We start from the raw sequence: 17,794 nt of genomic DNA on the forward strand, positions 1-17,794 counted from the left end.
AATACAGACAAATGGCTGTGTGAATCATACACTCATCTCTCTTGAGTCCTCAACAAATCAACGGGCAATACGGGAACATTTTCATTAGCTTTTCTGTTAATAAAGCTAGGGAACAAGATTACTGGAAGCAGTCAGGGCTCTGTAATTCAATCCAGGCAGGCAAACCTTCCCTCACAGCCCATCGCACGACTGATCACTAACCACAGGAGTGTAGGTGAGTGTCTTAATTGTACTTAGGTTTTCCTCATCTATAAAAAGAAAGCAGTAAAAGCTGCCTCCTGCCACAAACATGAAGAGAGATAATTGCCCCAGCTCTGCACAAGACCTTGTGTGCAGTGGATGCCTTCCCCTCTTCCTTATTTCTTCCGTTGGTCAGAACGAAGCCACAGAAACAATTAGGGAAATTCAGGGCCTGGGTCAGGGCCAAGTTCAGATCTATTATGAGGTCCTAGCTGTGTAGTATTAACACAAGATGGAAAGTCTGAGACTTTTAATTTAGTCTGTAAGGGGAAAATATTACTCCCACCCCCACAATACACAAGCAAAGGAACTTGGGAATAAAATAGAGAAAGGGCTAAGACTGTCTAAGGGGAAGCAGGTCAGAGAGACAAGAAAGAAAGAGGAAAGGTCTGCCCCAGGTGTCTTCAGACCACTAACACTCCTCTTTTGTCACTTGAATTTTCCACAATCCTGTTCCTCAAGCCACCGTGTATTTACAAAAGACTTATCACAAAAAATTATTTTCCTGATGTAAAAAGATCTTTTGAAAACTAGAAAAGTATGCAAAAGACTTGAAAAGATAGAGGAAAAGGAGAAATGCAAAGTGCCAACAGACATACAAAATTCTGTAAAAATTTTATAGCGCTCTTTTATAACTATCTGGGCAATTAATGAAGAGTTTCGCCATGCCCGATACCATTAAAACTGTGGGAAAAAGGTGATTTTGGACACTCTGGTGGGTGGATAGGTTGTTATGGTGTTTGTGCATGGTAATATGAAAGAATCCAAAAAGGGTCTTTTTAGAAACTAAGTTGCAAGCAATATATTTAGCATGGCCTCCTTTATATAAAAAGAAGATGTATGCATGCATATGCATATTTATATGCAACAGGAAAAACTCAGAAGGGTACCAAAAATCCCCTATACACAATAATACTGATTATTGCTACAACTATGGGGTACTGAGCACGTGTTCTTATTTTACCGTCCAAACATAATTTAAATAATTTTTGCCCCGAGTATAGGTTAACAACAGTAACAAAAACTAAGTTTAGAAGAATCCATAAGAATTAGGAGTACTGAGAAGCTAAAATGAATTTTTTTCATATCAGTGAATCTTTGTTAATGATAACGTGTACATTTTAGGATAATGTTTACATATTAAATGTTATGCTCTGTGTAACATGCAATATAAATCATATGGTAATGAATCCCTATTTATAGCCCTGTCTCAACTTCTCCCATTACTCCTATGCCTACAGGTCCACACCTCCAGCCTTGGTATCTGCTCTTTAACTTCCAAATGCACTGCACAAACCCGCCCTGCCTGCAGCCTTCCCTTCTGCACATGGCAGCTTTAGTCTCCGACCGCGACCCTTATGTCGTCTGCGTTTCTTTAACTCTTAAGTCCACACTGGCAGCCTTGAACAAGCACCTGGCACAGTCGTGCGAGTGGTCTCTGACAAAGCGCGCCCTCCATGCCTTGCCCTGTTCTTGTCATGTCTGCCCAGGGGAACACGTGTCTTTGCTAACTCACACAGCCTGTCTCTGTGTTCTCAGGAATCACCGGAGGATGCCTCACGTCTGTTCAAGTCCACAGAGGTGCTGCTGTGTGAGCGACAGCAGCCCTCTCACGAGACCCTCGCCACCTCTTCGGTGTGTTAGAGACACATCTACGTCTACCAATGCACACGCTCCCTGCACTGCTAACTCCAGAAAAGGTGTCCCCTCTGTCCCTGCCCCTCCGTGACCTGTCGTGGACACTGTCACTGGGTAAAACCTCTCTACGGTCAAGCTGGATGCCTTGACAGCCCCTGCTACAAGCTTAGCCTAAAGCTTCTTCTCTGGATGGCAGCAAAATCCAAAACCTGGCAAGATCACTCAGGCCCTCAGCTCTGGCCCTCCACTGCAAGCATCCTTAGCATGGCTGGGCTCTGGGGTGGCCACATTGCTCTCTACAGTTAGCTGAGTGAGTTTCATCCTCTGGCTGGTTCCTCTGTGCTTTCTGACCTCCTCTGCTGAGTGCTTTATCCTGAGAGCCCCATGACTATCCCGGTCCCTTATGAGGGAAGCCTCCCAGCACGTATGTAAAAGTTCCCTCCACTCTTCAGCCGCTTACTCCTTTGTCTTCAGAGTATTACTGCCACCAAATACCAATCATGCATTTGTTGATTTGCTTTTGATAAGAGCAACTATTCACCAAGGACTCTCTCTGTGCTGGGCACCATGCCAGGCACCTCCACATCTGGTTTATGATCTATAAATATCCTTTAGTTTTCTGGACAGGATCTTGCTACGCAGCCTAGGCTGGCTTCGAATCCTTAGTCTCCCTGCCCCCCCCTCCTGTGTGTGGATTGTAGGTGTGTCACCACACCTACTGTAAACATCTTTTTTCACAGGTTAGCACATCCTTAGGTAGTTCCAGAGTCGGAATCTGAGCTCCGAATCTGTGTGTGGTCCAATAAGCACACACTTTCTCTCAGTAATTCCACCTGATTGACTTGAAGGCTAAACACTGTTAGGTCTGGCTGCAATGGAATAGGGCTGAACAAATGCTGAATGAAAACCTAAATTCCTTCTGTAGAAAGGGCCATGTAAATGGGAAGTGCTCTGAACATAGTGATAGAACAAGAAGGTACAGTCCAGGGACATATTCCTAGACCACCCTGCCTTTACTCTACACCACTGCCTCTCCAGGAACAGGAGAACAATTTCTGTGTCTCACGAGCCTTAACTGTGCAGGACAGGAAGTCCATCCGTACTGTAACCTAAGTACAGCACAGTACAGATTCTGAAGTAATCTGGCTGGCTGCTGGCTGTGAGTTCACACTGATCTGCAATTTAGAGGCTCTTACCATCTTCCTCTTATTAATGACAACCCAGAAAGGCAGAGGTACCTAGTTATGCTACAGGTATGTGGTCTTGGGTGGAAGAACTAGGGCTCAGGTTATGGGAATGTGATACAGCAGCAAGATGAATGATTTGGCCTCTTATAGGATCTAAAATATCAGCAAAGAAGAGAACACAGTCAAATATATTCCATGTGTCCTGTACCAAGTTTAGCTGTGACCAACTCAGGCCATAGGTGATTTTTAAGCCAACACAGGAGCATCTAACCTTAAGCTAAGACCTGTAGTGACAGGAACATCCACAAAGGAGTGCAGAGTAGACTCTTAGATTTGATTTCCTATGTGAATCTGGTGGTCACTCGAGAACTGACTTTTCAAACGATGGCCTCCCTCTTTTCAGTGTACAGGTAAACGGTAGTTACTGGTTCCACTCATGACTCCACGCTGAAGGAAAGTGTGCCCAGCAGGTAGCAGCAGGTCCTAGATACTATTTTCAAATGCTGGCCCCTTCTTCATTATGAAAAGAATAGTTGACATTTTAATTTCTGTTCCCTTAACTTAGCCTAGGAAGACATACCGTGACTGTAAATACGCAAGGACAATGGCCAGCATAGGTTTAATTAGGAGAGGACACACAGGGGAAAGGGGAGACACCAGGCAGGAGGCAGCAAGCATTTCTAGAGCAGCTGTGATGAAGGCACTTACCCGCTGCACTCTCCTCTCTAATCCTCACAATTAAAAAAAAAAAAAAAAAGTCCATTTGCTGTTTTCAAGTTAAAGCGGCTTAGTATAAAATACAATGGACGGATCCTTGCTAATTAGTACAGCTTTTCAGTTCCAGCCTAGATGATTTTGTGTACTGGGCAAATGCTCAGAATGATTCAAATGCCAGATTTACCTACAGGAAGAATTCTCCTGTTTCTTCTATTTGCTTATAGCTCCTTCCTCCCCCCCCACCCTGAATTCTTTTCATACAATATATTTTGAGCATGTTTTTCTACTCCCCTAAACTCCCAGAGTCTCCCCACCTCCTTACCCACCCACTTCATTTTGTTTTCCCTCAAAAATAAAAATAAAAACAAACAAAAATCCAATAAGACAAAAAAAACAATGCCAAAACATAAAGACCACCAGACAAAGCAATGACAACAATAAAATCCCCTTGGTGTTCACTTTGTACTGGCCATCTAGTCCTGGGCATGGGGCCTGTCCCAGTGAGACTCCATTGGAGAGGACAGATTGTCCCTTTGCCAGCAGGCAACCACTGCGAATAGATTCTTGGTTAGGGGTGAATTCCACTATGCTAAGATGTCATTGGGAGCATCAAGCTTTAAAAGTATTTAAATTATTACTTTAAATTATTTCAAGAAATGTCTCATTAGGCAACTTAAATGCATTCATCATGATTAATCTGCGTAAGCCTTTTCATATGGAAACGATGGGCAAACAAGGAGAAGGAATTTGGGAGCCTGACACAGTTCAGGGACACTGCAAGTCCATCTGGAAACCTCAACAGCTGGAGCCTCCCATTTGCATAACCTCATTTCTTAATTTAATTTTTTCAAGTGGATGAAGTGAATATGAAATTCTCCGAGCTGATAACCCTGGAGACTCAAATCACTCAGGCGGGAAATAGTAGCTCAAGGCGGGTCGGGTCTCTTTATGGGTCAAGGTTTGTGGGCATCTGGTTCCATTTCCCTGCTAGAATACTTTCACCTAAGAATAACACGCCTTGGGTTTTATCGAAGTAATTGCTCCAGAAAACCCTGGAGAGGGTCATGAGCGTATTTAGAGGTGTCTTGAAGAAAATATTTTTAAGCTTTAACGTGTAGAACAGCGTGTGGTTCTCAGAGGACATCTGATATGGGACCCCCCAAAATGTCGAGACCCACAGGTTGAGAAGCGTTGATGTGGAGGGAAAGATGAAGTAATTCTAGAACAGATGCCTCATTGTGGTCGGAGTCACCCATCTCTGGCTTTGGCTTCTGCTGTAGTCTGTGATCTCTGAGACGAGTCAGACCACCTCCTTGTCTCCTCAGATCTGAACAAGTGGGTTCTATTTGCTCAGAGAAAAAGTCAGGGTTCCGACCATGGACCAGGAGGCCCGGTGAGATGTTGAGGCAGCTCTTCCCCCGTCCCCCCGCCCCCGCTCCTTGCTCCCCTACTGTCCCTCTGTGGCAGCTACATGGCTGCTCAGTGGACATACCGAACATTCTCTTACTCAAGACTTTATACTTGTGCCCACAATCTTCTGTCAGACAGCAATGTGACTAGTTCTTGGGGCCACTGTGAATGTGTGACCTTCTGTCTCTGTCAAACAGCTCTCTGTCTGCCACCTCAATACTCCGTCACATGAGTTCTACTTCATTTTCTCTCGTGGCACCTATGCTCATCTGCCATGCTTTCGCTTGCCTCAGGTCTCTCCAGCATGGGAGACCCTGCAAGGACAGAGGCTGTGTCCCTTCGCTGTAACATCTCCTGGGCCAGTGCTTGGCAGTATTCTCAGCCAGCGCTTGTCACATGGAGGAGACGAAGGGGGAAGCTGGCTGCTGACACACATATGTCCTCATGTGGTCCTCTAATTGCTTTACCCGGATTAGCTCATGCCATTCCCACAGTGGCCGTTGATGAGGCACTGCTTCCATCTGATGGATGAGAAAACTGAGGCACTTGGACAACATCACACAGTTAACAAGCAAGCTGGCAATCTCAAAAGGGTCTTTAGAGCCTTAACTAATTTGATCCTTTCAATTTTCAGTGGAAAAGAAACCCATGTTCAGATGATAAGAAGCGTGGGCGAGGGCCGCCCCTCCTTCTCGTGTCTGAGCCCTGCCGGCGGCAGCACTAACAGAGTCCATTCTTTGCCACAGCGTCACCACCCTTTTCTATGTGAGTGGAGACCCAGAGAGCTCAGGAGTGCACTAGGCCACCATAAGCAAAAAGCAAATAAATTTTTTGGAAAAAAGAGAGAGAGAGAGAGAGAGATAATAACAATTTTGAAAGCCTAGAAACTATCTTCTCAGTAACAACACAATCAGCCCCATGCTGACTGGGCCCCAGGATTCTGCTCAAAAATACCCCCATGTGGCCTTGCTAAGGGCAGCTAGAGCCCCTACATCTGTGCACACCCAGGGGCCTCGCTCACACACAGCCGACAGCTGCACAGGGGTTCTGAAGAGCAGCTGCTGCGAGGCTCTGTCCACAGTAACACGGCTGTCCACCCTCCTTCTCCATCTAGGTCCACCTTCCCGAACAAAGACGGAGGGGCGGTTTCACAGCATTCAAATGTGTGCGCACAGTAGATGCAGTATGTTCATGTGAGCAGTGGATGTCGTATGTTATGTGTGCAGTGGATGTAGTATGTTAATGTGTGCAGTGGATGTCATATGTTATGTGTGCAGTAGATGTAGTATGTTATGTGTGCAGTGGATGTAGTATGTTATGTGTGCAGTAGATGTAGTATGTTATGTGTGCAGTAGATGTAGTATGTTATGTGTGCAGTGGATGTAGTATGTTATGTGTGCAGTGGATGTAGTATGTTATGTGTGCAGTGGATGTCGTATGTTAATGTGAGCAGTGGATGTCATATGTTAATATGAGCAGTGGATGTGTTGGGCTGTGTCACAGGTTCTGAGTGGGCTTCTGCAGGTGTGTGGAAGTATGTGAAGAGACAAGTAGTGGAGGGTGGGCTCCTCACAGAGTGACTGGCCCTGGGCATTCCCGATCCTTGCGTCGTGGATTTTGTTCTCTCTTAGCTTGCAGGAATGCCTACAGGAATGCCCACCCGTGTCTAGTAATAAAACATTCCCCTGTCTAAAGGCTCATCTGAAGAAGTGTTTGTGCTTCATTGGGTAAAATTCACTGGGTCAGTGTAGACCCAGCGCCTTCATTCTCCTTGGCTCCCGCTCCATTGCACTTCCTAAACAAAACACCTAACACCACCTCTACGTCAACCCCCAGACCGTGACTGAGTGTTCAGCGCGGAGAGGGGGGGGGTGGCAGGCGAGCTGGCTGTGGCTGCCAGGCAGCAGAACTCTTTCAACCAGCTGCTCATCACTAACGGTCAACCAGACACCATCTGAGGCCGAGTTGTGGGAGTGGAGCACCCCAGGAGTCAAGGAGTCAAAGCTCTCTCCTTTAATCGCTGGGAGGTGAAGAGGACGCTTTGCTAGTAAGAACTCTAGCCGTCCCTCCAGATCTCTCCAGCATGAGAACTAGAGCCGGAAACTTCCTCTGAGGCCCAATGGCAAATCCAGGAAGAATGACCAGCTGCTCTTCTAAACCTGTCACTTTCATTCTCCTATAGTTGTGTTTAAAATACATACAGGTTTTAATTGTGACAGTTGAAAAATGTGATATTTGATTATTCCTAGGGTTAATGTTTGCATATTACTCTCTATAATAAAATCCTTTCAGCTGAGATGTTTCTTTTATATAAAAAAATGAGCAAAGCTTAACAAGATCATTTATTACTTTATGCAGGCCTCATCTTTTTATTTGCTCCCATTCTACAGGTAAGGATACTGAAGACAAGATAGGTAACAGTATCTAAGGTCACAGGCTGGGGAAGCAGACCTTCAAGGTGAGGAGTCTCCCTTGGAGGCCGATGCCTTCAACCTTCTGCTCTTTTCATTAGCACTGATTGCTGCCTCTCTGGGCTGTTTTTTCAGATCTGCTTAAGGTTTTAGAACTTGTTCTCTGTGAGACAAACAGGCAAAGCTGCCCACAGCAGTTCACTTACCGCTAAGTGGAGCGGGCTCTTGGGAGCACCGCGACCTGACTCTTCAAAACCAATCTTGGTTCTTTCCAAGAGCTGTGGAGACAAAAAAATAAAATAAAAGCAAGCATTACCAAGGAGTTGTGGTTTTTGGATACTGACATAGGCAAAAAGGAGAAGGAAGCCTTCAGAAGTTAAGACGTCAGACAGCATGTCAGCAAACCAATGTGCAGATCCAGTGTCACCTGCCTCAAACCTGCCTCCAAGGCAAGTACGTAAGTTTCCAGATCAACTTGGCATGTTTGCTACTCGAAAAAAAAAAAAAAAAGTTTGTACTTACAAAAATGCTCAGAAAAAAAAAATAACTACATTACATCTATTTCACTAAGCAAATTCATAATAGTGAAAAAAAAGATAGCTAGTGTTTATTCCATTATCAAACATATTTACTAAAAAAATGTTAGAAAAGATGGGTGAGTCTCTTTATTGAAATGATGCTCATAGTTTTGGGGGGAAATCAAACACAGACAAATAAATATAGAAACAAGGAAGCATTTGAAGTGACTTGTGCCATCATGAAAACAAAACAGGGTGGTGGATTATGAGGCTGGGGGTTAGTTAACTTGGACCCATGGTAATGGAAGGCCTCTCCAACATTTAGAGTCTTCAGACTTTAGAGAGAGAACGTGGTAACTAGAGCACTGGGACAAGAGTCAGTGAGATACTCAGAGTAGCAACATGCTGAACTAGAGGACTGGAGGAGCAAGTGCGATTTTGTGGTGCCCTGGAGAGTTACGGGACAATGGCATGTTTATGGACTATTGGAGGAAAAACACTGTTAAAACCTTCCTGGCTATTTGTGCATACTTTTCATCCTCACAAGGAGTATACCATAGAGTATTCATAGACAAATGTATTCATGTAACAAATACTTAATGAATGACTACTCTGGACCTAGATATTGTACAATGGACTGAAGATCCAAGAGTTAAATGAAAGTCAACTTTCTCATGGAGGAAGATATACAATAAAAAAGTTACAGAGCTCATTACACAGTACAAGGTGTTATGAGAAATGATGCAGAGACGGGGGTCTATAGAGCTTGAGGGAACTCATGTTGCCACTTTACACAGCGACCAGGGCAGGCTTCCCTGAGCAGGCTACAGGCAAGGGGTTAGGGCCTTGTGGTTATCTGGGCATTCCAAGTAGAAGCATCAGTGACCACTAAGACCCTGAGGGCCAGCTGTTCCTAAGATCATCAAGGAGGCTGGAGAACGTGGCGGGAGGGGGGAGATAAGAATGCAGAGGAGGAAATAGTGGTGGGTGGAATGCTGGAAAGATTCTTATGGGTTGTGGTCAAGTTTTTGCCTTTGAGCCAAAGTGTAGTGGAAACTCACTGATGTGCTCTGAGCAGAGAAATGGCATGATCTAACTGTGTGACTCTAGAGTGGCAACGAGGGGGCCGATGCCCCCACTTAGGACCTGAAGCAGCAGTTCAGAAGAGAAAAGCAATGGCATGGACCAGCAGGAAGCAGCAGAGACAGACAGAAATAGATGGATGGATAACTGGAGATGCAGAGTTGAACAACCATGATTAAACGGGGAGTTAATGAGAGTCATACAAGGAAGAACTGTTTTGTAGCCTTGGGCTACAGCAGGAGTTCAAAAGCAGTCTGGATGAGTCAGTGAGACACTGTCTTGAAATAGGAAATAAAGACTGCTGGGACACAGCTTGGTGGGAGACTGCCTTCTTAGCCTACATAGAGCCCAGGGATTGATCTACAGGACCCACTGGGGGAAAAAAGAAAGAGGGGAAGACAGAGAGAAGAGACAGAGGAATCTAGACGCCATGATCTAAGCAGAATATATAAAGAAAAGCAAAGAGTATTTTTTCCCTCCTAATCAGATGTTCCTCTTTATCTTGCCTTCAAATTCTTTTTCATATATGGATGCACACAAGGGACACACCAATCCAACATCCAGAGCCTGGATGGATGTGTGATGAACACAGTGGTCATCAGTGTCCACTCCAGACTCCTGGTGGCTGGGCATGGATTGCACTATACGTCAGAGGTTAGACAACTCAAGCTGACATTTTCTAGATGCCCTAGAGCAAAGGTTCCAGATGGGATTTAAATTCTGGCAATAAATTGCACTACTTGAAGTTCTGAAGACAGAAATGGACAGACTAAACCCCTGTGGTTCTGATGGGGAACACGGTTATGGAGCTGTGTTTGCTTTTCTTTCAACTTCTCATACACAGGCCACAGAACCATGAGGGTAGAGAAGAAAGAGGATGCCAGGCATCTACTTTGGGGCAGGGTGGCTCCCAAGGCAGAAGTGTCCCTGTATATCAGCAAGGACGGTGTGTCTGTGAGTCAGTGGCTGCTTCTCTCTGTGACTATAGGGAAGAGCATGGTGCATCAGTTCAGGGTTATTTCTGGAGGTCCAGCCTAGACTTACCGTCCTGAACATTCTAATTGTCTTGTAACACCCATTAAATAAAAATAACATTTTTTTTTATTCCGCAGATAGGTAGCATGTTTTCATGTCCTGCAAATGAAGACTGCACAGATTTTTACAGAAGTTTTCCATTTTTGATTCATTTTTAGGGGGAGGGCAGTGTCTCATTATACAGTCCTGGCTGGCCTGGAACTCACAAATCTACCTGCCTCTCAGGTGCTGTGATTACAGACCACGTATGCCACCACATCTGGCATAGAGGTTCTCTTAAAGAGAGTGATAAAGGCAGAATTAAAGTATTCAAACCCTGAAAGGCAAAATTTCCTAAAAAGAGTATCACTCACTTTTGTCCTTGAAACACCTCAAACTTGTCAAGTGAAACACACATTCCAAAGCCACCAGAACAAATGACATTATTTTCACTTAAAAACCAAAACCAAATGAACACAATATATTTAGAAAACATCATAGAAATGAACAGTCTAAGACGTTCAACACAACAACCTGCAAATAGGATTACAGAACATTTAACTTCCTCTTCCTGTTTCCTAACCTTTTTTTCTTCTCACACTGAATATATAGTGTTATCATGTCACAGTTTTGTCACTTTGACACGAACTCAGATGTCCATGCGTAGACGGAACCTCAAATGAGAAATCGCCTCCAGCACACAGACAAATCTGTAGGGCAGTTTTGAAGGGTTGCTAATTGACGTAGGAGGTCAGTATCATCCCTAGGTAGATGAGCCTGGGTGGGCCGTGGAACAGAAGTAGTTGAGCAAGCCAGGGAAGCAAGCCAATAAGCAGAGTTCCTCCATGGTCTCTGCTTCAGTGCCTGCCTTCAAGTGCCTGCTTTGAGTTCCTGCTTTGACTTATATCAATGATAGACTCTAAAGTATAAACTGAAATAAACCCTTTCCTCCTCCACATTGGCTTTGGTCAGTGTTTTATCACAGAAGAAGCAAAGTACAGTATACAGTAATCTGATATATGACTAAAACCATTCCTACTTGAAAACAAATTCTTAAGCTTCCGTGTAATCAAAAGAATGATGCCCATGGATCCTCAGAGGGGTATACAAAGCTTTTCCAGAGTCTATACATATGGGACAAAATGTTATCATGAAGAGACTTTGGTAAGTCAACTAACATGTGTAGAAATTAATAGCTCAAAACACACAATTTGAAACTTATAGATAATACCCTGTAAATAACTACACTGGAAACATAAAATATTTCATGTTTATTCCTTATTAATATGAGAATAGAATCTAGACTTTAAACTTAGGATATACTAAAATAATGAAAACAAATTTAATTTTAACTTCAAAGGCACTGATTAAAAACCCATCTCTCTTATATGACTGAACTAAAAAGGGCCTTCACTGCCTGATGAGGCCGGTAAACAGCCGTTCTTTGTTTTGCAACAATATCACCTACAAGACTTCCTGGAATTGACAGCGTGTACCAGCCCCAAATCCTGTCCTAGAATGAACCTGCTACCAAAGGAACACAGAACCATTTCCTCCACTTTCACAAACACAACAAACAGGAGCAAGAAGACAATATGCCTCGAATAGACACAGATTAGGTATGTTCCTGTGATGTTTATTTTGGAATAAGATTTTTCCACACACACAGTTTGATCATTCTACCAGCATGGGAGGCCTTACTTCACTCACTCAGCAAATATTTGCTGGAGGAAGCACCAGAATTCAGTGCATGCAGCGAGCAGGTGTGCTTGCTGACCTAAGAGAACTTGGGGGCTGTCGGGGAACCCAGAGCAGTTACCAGGTAACGAAGGCTAGGATGGGACAAATCCACAGACCTCATGGGAGCTCACAGAAACAAAGCCAGTTCAAGGCAGCAGAAAGAGCATGTATGGAAGGGAGCATGCCACGCACATGGAGAACAGAAGCTAATAACCTGGAGTGTCTGGTCACATACTTCACCTTGTCCGAGACAGGGTCTATTTGTTGCTTGTTGCTGCATGTGTCCAGCTGACCTAAGCTGATGGGGACTCTCCTGTCTCCACCTTCCACCTTGCTGCTGAGATTACTGATGTGTGCTACTGGCACTGACTTTTACACAGCCTATGGAAATTTGAGTTCAGGTATGCATGCTTGTGAGCCATCTTCCCAGCCCCTAAGACATTTTCAGAGTATTTTAGTGGTTTTAACCCTAGCCTTCATATATATATGATAGCTCTCCCGTCAATAAAGTGATGCAAGCAGGGAGGAGCCATGATTGTGAGTATATTCTTGACTTTTATGATAGAAAAAAAGACATTCTGGCTACAACGTTAACAATAATGATAGTGAGGAAATATATAACCGGGGTGAGGAATTTAGCCCTAGAAACGGGGAGCCAGTTAAGATATTTCTAAATCATGAATTAAGTTGGAAAGACCCATTATTCTCAAATTAAGGAAAAAGCAACAGAAGCAAAAGAAAGCAGAGTTTCATTTATTCCTTTTTTGAGTAGAATCCAGTCAAAAATTATTGTTGAGAGCTGTGGTAGGCACTGAGATTACAGCTCTTCCCATAGACTCTACCATACAGGACTTATGGTCTAGAAAGCAGAATATGCTTTGTTGGTTGAACATCAGAGAAAGAGGGACAACAAACAGTAGGGGTGACATCCAGCTCTCCAGCTCTGGTAACAAAAGAGCGTGTGACATCCTCTTTAAAGTAAGAAATGGAACAAGCAAGCTCATGGGAGAGAACTATGCAGTGAACTGTGGTCTGAAGAACAGCTGGGTCATTGAATGGGATATGTTTAGTTTGATGCAGCGGTTCTCAACTTTCCTAATACTGCAGCTCTTTTATACAGTTCCTCACGCTCTGGTGATACCCAATCATAAAATTATTTTTGTTGCTACTTCATAGCTGCAATTTTGTTACTGTTTTGGATCATAAGGTAAATATCTGTGTTTTCCAATGGCTTCAGGTGACTCCTGTGAAAGGGCCATTCACTCCCCAAAGAGGTCACGACCTACAGGTTGAGAACCACTGGCTTAATGGATGGCTGGATATAAAGCATGAGCCTCTGAATAGAGATCTTGCTTAAAGTTCCCTGTGTATTGGATTATCCAGGAGGAACGTGCAGTAAGAGAAGGCCGAAGGATGTGGGCTATCATGCTAAGAACTCTGCTATATGAGGATCTGAAAGTGAAGGAGTGTCTTTAGTGGGGGTTAGGAGCAGACAGAAGCAAGAGAAAATCAGGGCATTGCGATGATGATGACTGAGAGATGATGTTGGAGGTACCAGTGGTGACAAATGGTGATAAGATTCTCACTGGTGACAGCTAAGTTATCAAGCAGTTACTCTAAGCCAAGAGCTTCATGAATCTTACTTGGGTCATTTCAATCAAGCCTAAGGCAGTAACACCCTCGTGTGAGCATAGTAAATGACAGATGAGGGAATGGACCCAGATCTAACTCGCACCTGTACCACAGTGCCTTCCAGTTAACAAAAAAGTGAATCTTCTTGGTATTTCACAGAAGTCTGGGATCATGGGCAGGAAACAAAGATAATTCACAGGGATATTTTAAGTATGCAACCCTTTTCTGTCTCTAACATCTCAGTGTCTTTTAACCTAAGTGACTGTTTCCTAAAGAGTAGTAAGCATTTGTCTTATTCCACAAGAACACTTAGGGGACCTGATCCCCTAAGTTTCCCCTTTCCTTTAAATTAGGAGCTCTTCCTTTCTTAAGAAGACAGTGTGGACTAGTAGAAAGAAAAACAATTTGCAAGTCCTCCAAAACTGCCATCTATGATTTCAATTAACTTTCTTTCCCAGTTGAAGATCTGGTGCTAAACATAACAGCTCCAGGGGATGGGGCAGAGATTCACTGCAGCTCAGACACCTCATGTTGCATAATCTCCTCCCTGGAGGCATTTGGGGGCCAGGGAGGGTCAAAGCACTTACACCATGATTCATGATGTGGTTTGCGGCTTGCCATATGTCTGGAAGATAACATTGTCCTACAGAGATCAACCTCGGACTACTTTGTACAAACGAGAAGTGGAATGGCTCTTCTGAAACCTCACTTTGGTAAGAACACGTGCCAAAGCAGCAGCGTTGCAGAAACAGTGAGTGCAGAGTGCAGTTACAAATGAGTGGATCTGATTTTATATCTGACATGAGGGTATCGGTTTAACTTTCCCTTAAGTATACTTCCAATTAACATCTTAACAAAATTTACATAGTCCATGCATTCGTAATGAACTACACCCAGATCTAATGTCATAAACCTGATGTGTACATACTCAATAAGTCATCAGAGACTCTATGGACACAGTGAAATTTGTATTCATCCTGATGATTGCCGTCATAAAACCTTCTTATGGACTATTTCACTGTCTCCCTTATCACCTCCAAAATCCTGATGTTCATTCTTTTCTCAACTGACCAATCAGCTATCAAGTTTCTACATAAAAAATGACATGGCTTGAGTCAGTTTATTCCTTTTTTGCCTCTTCTAAACAGCATCAGTTTGCCAACCTTCTTTGGGTACAGAAACGCAGAAGATTTAGTATTACAGCGACCTCAAGTGCCCCTGTCATGCAAAGAGGAGGCACCGAGTGGGAGTGGAGAGAAAGGAGACCCAGTAAGCAAACAGATTATCCAACCATCTTGATTGTCTGTTGGTTACAGGAATAGGAGGTGGCCGGGATGCTGGTCAGATCTTGCTGTTGCGTTGTTGAGAAGGGTTTCCTATGGTTCCCAGGCTGGTTCTGAGCCCATGGGCTCAAGTGATCATGTGGCCTCAGCTCTAAATGCTGTGACTAGCTTTCAGCATTTTGTTCAGCCGGAGACAGACTGCTGTATCTGCACTTATACAATTTCCAGGACATCTTTTCTAATCCTAGAGGCATTTCCACAGGACTATAAAGCTCACTCAAAGAGCATCTTCATGTCTTAGATGTAGATGCAGCAAATAGAACAAGCAGAGTTAGAACATGCTTTTATAAAGGGCTTCTGTGATTACAAAATAAAGGACAAATATGAAGTCAGTGGTGAGCTGACTGGCTGGGAGGGCAGTGAAACAATAATCTCATTGAATTCTGTAAGGAACACATAAATATTGCACTTGATCTGGAAACCCAAGCTTTAGAAACAGTATAGGTTGTTTCCATATGAAGACATAGCAGTGAAAAATTTAAGGGTCTCAAGGGCCTCAGACTGAGCTAAACTAGTTTTAAAGTGTTCTACTTAAGAAAACAGAAAGTACGGAAGCTCCACAAGAAGATGAACAGAGCCAAAAAATCTGAGTCCAGGGGCCCTGCAGAGACTGATGAATTAACCAAGGGTCATACATGGAAAGGACCTAGACCCACTGTTCAGATGTAGCCCATAGGTAGATCAGTCTCCATGTGGGTTCCCTAGTAAAGAGAGCAGGGGCAGTCTCCTGCATGAACTCAGTTGCCTGCTCTTTGATCACCTCTCCCTGACAAGGTGGCCTTAATAGGCCACAGAGAAAGAGAATCCAGACAGTCCTGATGACACCAGATAAGCTAATGTTAGCTAGATGGGGAGGAGGACCTCCCCTATCAGTGGACTAGTGGAGGGACATAGGAGGGAGTGGGAGGAAGGAGGGACCAGGAAGAGATGAGGGAGGGGACTACAGCCAGGATACAAAGTGAATAAATTGTAAATAAATAATAATGATAATGATGATGACGATGATGATGAAAAAAATAAAAAGAAAGAAAAGAGGAAGAGAGAGTGGCTCCAACAGTAAAAAGAGAAAAGTCTAGCTAGTAGGTCTGTCAGGTAAGCCCTGCTCTGGTTGATTCTTGTTTGACTCTGACACATAGCTAGTGTCCATGAGTAGGAGGGTAGGAAGACTAGAAAACTATCAGCCATGTCTCCAGAGGTCAAGACAAGAGGAGTTTGGAGATAGATTTCTTGGTCCTTTAGTGTAAGGACTTGTCGGTCTATGAAGGGTTCAAAACAGGACAAGGCTCCTGCGAAGTTGGCACCTCTCAGAAATCCTGTTCCACATCCCACTTGTTTATACTTAGGAATGAAATGCTACCAGGGCAACTCCAGGAATATGGCCAAGTTCCTCTGCTAGTATGCGTGTGTGTGTGTGTGTGTGTGTGTGTGTGTGTGTGCATGTGTGTGTTTACGTGCATGTAGATAATGGATCCAGCCACAAAAGAGACTGAGACCGCTGACCTCAGACTACCCCATTGCATCAATATCACAACTGATACATTTTCCTTCAGAATTTCCTTTCGCTTTCCAGGGACATAGTTAGCTTTCAGGGGATCCCAGAGGCCTTTCGATATCAGAAGCCACATGACAAGCCAGGCCACGGTGACCTCTGTGGGCACCTGGTCTCTCTGCTGACCACAGATGCTCATCCCAGCCCCAAATAAACAGCTTCCCCATGCACAGCCACACCCAGAACAGCCCTCTCTTCCTGGGAGTCTGCCCTCATGCCTTCACAGCCTTCAGAAAAAGCTGAGCTGCCTGAAATTGTTAGCCAGGACTCATGAAACTCAGCAGTTCTAGAAAGGTATGACTCTAATGCACTTTCATATCTCTCTCCCCTCACCGCCCCCAACCCCGAATTCCACAAAGAAGGAACCATTAACTCTCTTCACCTGTGTAAATCAGGCGCCATGCCACGTTAAGAGGCGATAACAGCAAATTAAAGAGTGTGCTACTGGAAGCTTGGCTAGGATTAAGTTTCCATTTCTTCTTGGGAGCTGATTTTGATGACTCTGCTTATCTCCTCCCTCCAGTGTGTATTCAGTTCCTGTTGATTTCCTTGCCAATTAAAAGGCATAAGAGCCTGCAGTATGTGTAAAGAAAGGCTAATGGAACTCACGGTGAGGATAAAAGCTGATGCAAGACACAAACCGTATGGTGTTCAGACTATCCTGCGCTGAAGATGTTTGGATACATTGACCCACATCACAGCCTGCATCCTAACAGAGACGAAATGCTCAAAGCTATTCAGTAGTCATAGTAAAAACTAAATGATGGAACCATGGCTAAAGAGATGTCCCTCTAATAACTGAATATGATTTAGCTATTTACACGCTGACCATGTGTTATTAAGCATCTTTGAAAAAAGACTGTCATAATTTTTATGGGGGAAACATCAGCATGTAACACTGTATATATGTAAAAAGAAAATGTGAAGAGAATCTACCAAAAGGTTAACAGTGATGAGGAGTGTGCCTGTGTTTGTGTGTAGTGGCAGAAGAGGAGAAACAGAAGTCGGTGTTAATTAGCCAATATACACTGACAACAAGAGTTCAGGATTCAAAACAACAGGGGGCCTGGGAGATGTCAGGAGGCAACTAATAGATCCCCTACTGATAAGAAGAGCATTGGTGCTCTCTCAGGGCTCCCTACATGCCAGGCACGTGCTTACCACTGACAAATGTCCCAGATGTCTACACTTGTGCAGAAGACCCTTAGGAAAATCCCAGATCTTTCCAAAATCGCTAACAGGCTCACTCAAACACTGATCTGATAGCGTGATGCTAATCAAAGGCTAATTCTCTGTGAAGTTACGCATTAGC

At 44.0% G+C, this 17,794-nt stretch overlaps 1 protein-coding gene across 6 annotated transcripts in view; it reads right to left on the minus strand.

The window, feature by feature from the left end:
- Ankrd44 (ankyrin repeat domain 44) overlaps positions 1 to 17,794 on the minus strand; it is a 268,251-nt gene that overhangs the window by 25,750 nt on the left and 224,707 nt on the right. For all 6 annotated transcript variants that reach the window (XM_060368368.1, XM_060368365.1, XM_060368366.1 and 3 more), the window contains exon 17: positions 7,810 to 7,881. In XM_060368368.1, the coding sequence (XP_060224351.1) occupies positions 7,810 to 7,881 (72 nt within the window). The remainder of the gene's footprint in view (positions 1 to 7,809; positions 7,882 to 17,794) is intronic.

The sequence above is a fragment of the Meriones unguiculatus genome, chromosome 15 (assembly GCF_030254825.1).
Source record: "Meriones unguiculatus strain TT.TT164.6M chromosome 15, Bangor_MerUng_6.1, whole genome shotgun sequence".
NCBI lineage: Eukaryota > Metazoa > Chordata > Mammalia > Rodentia > Muridae > Meriones > Meriones unguiculatus.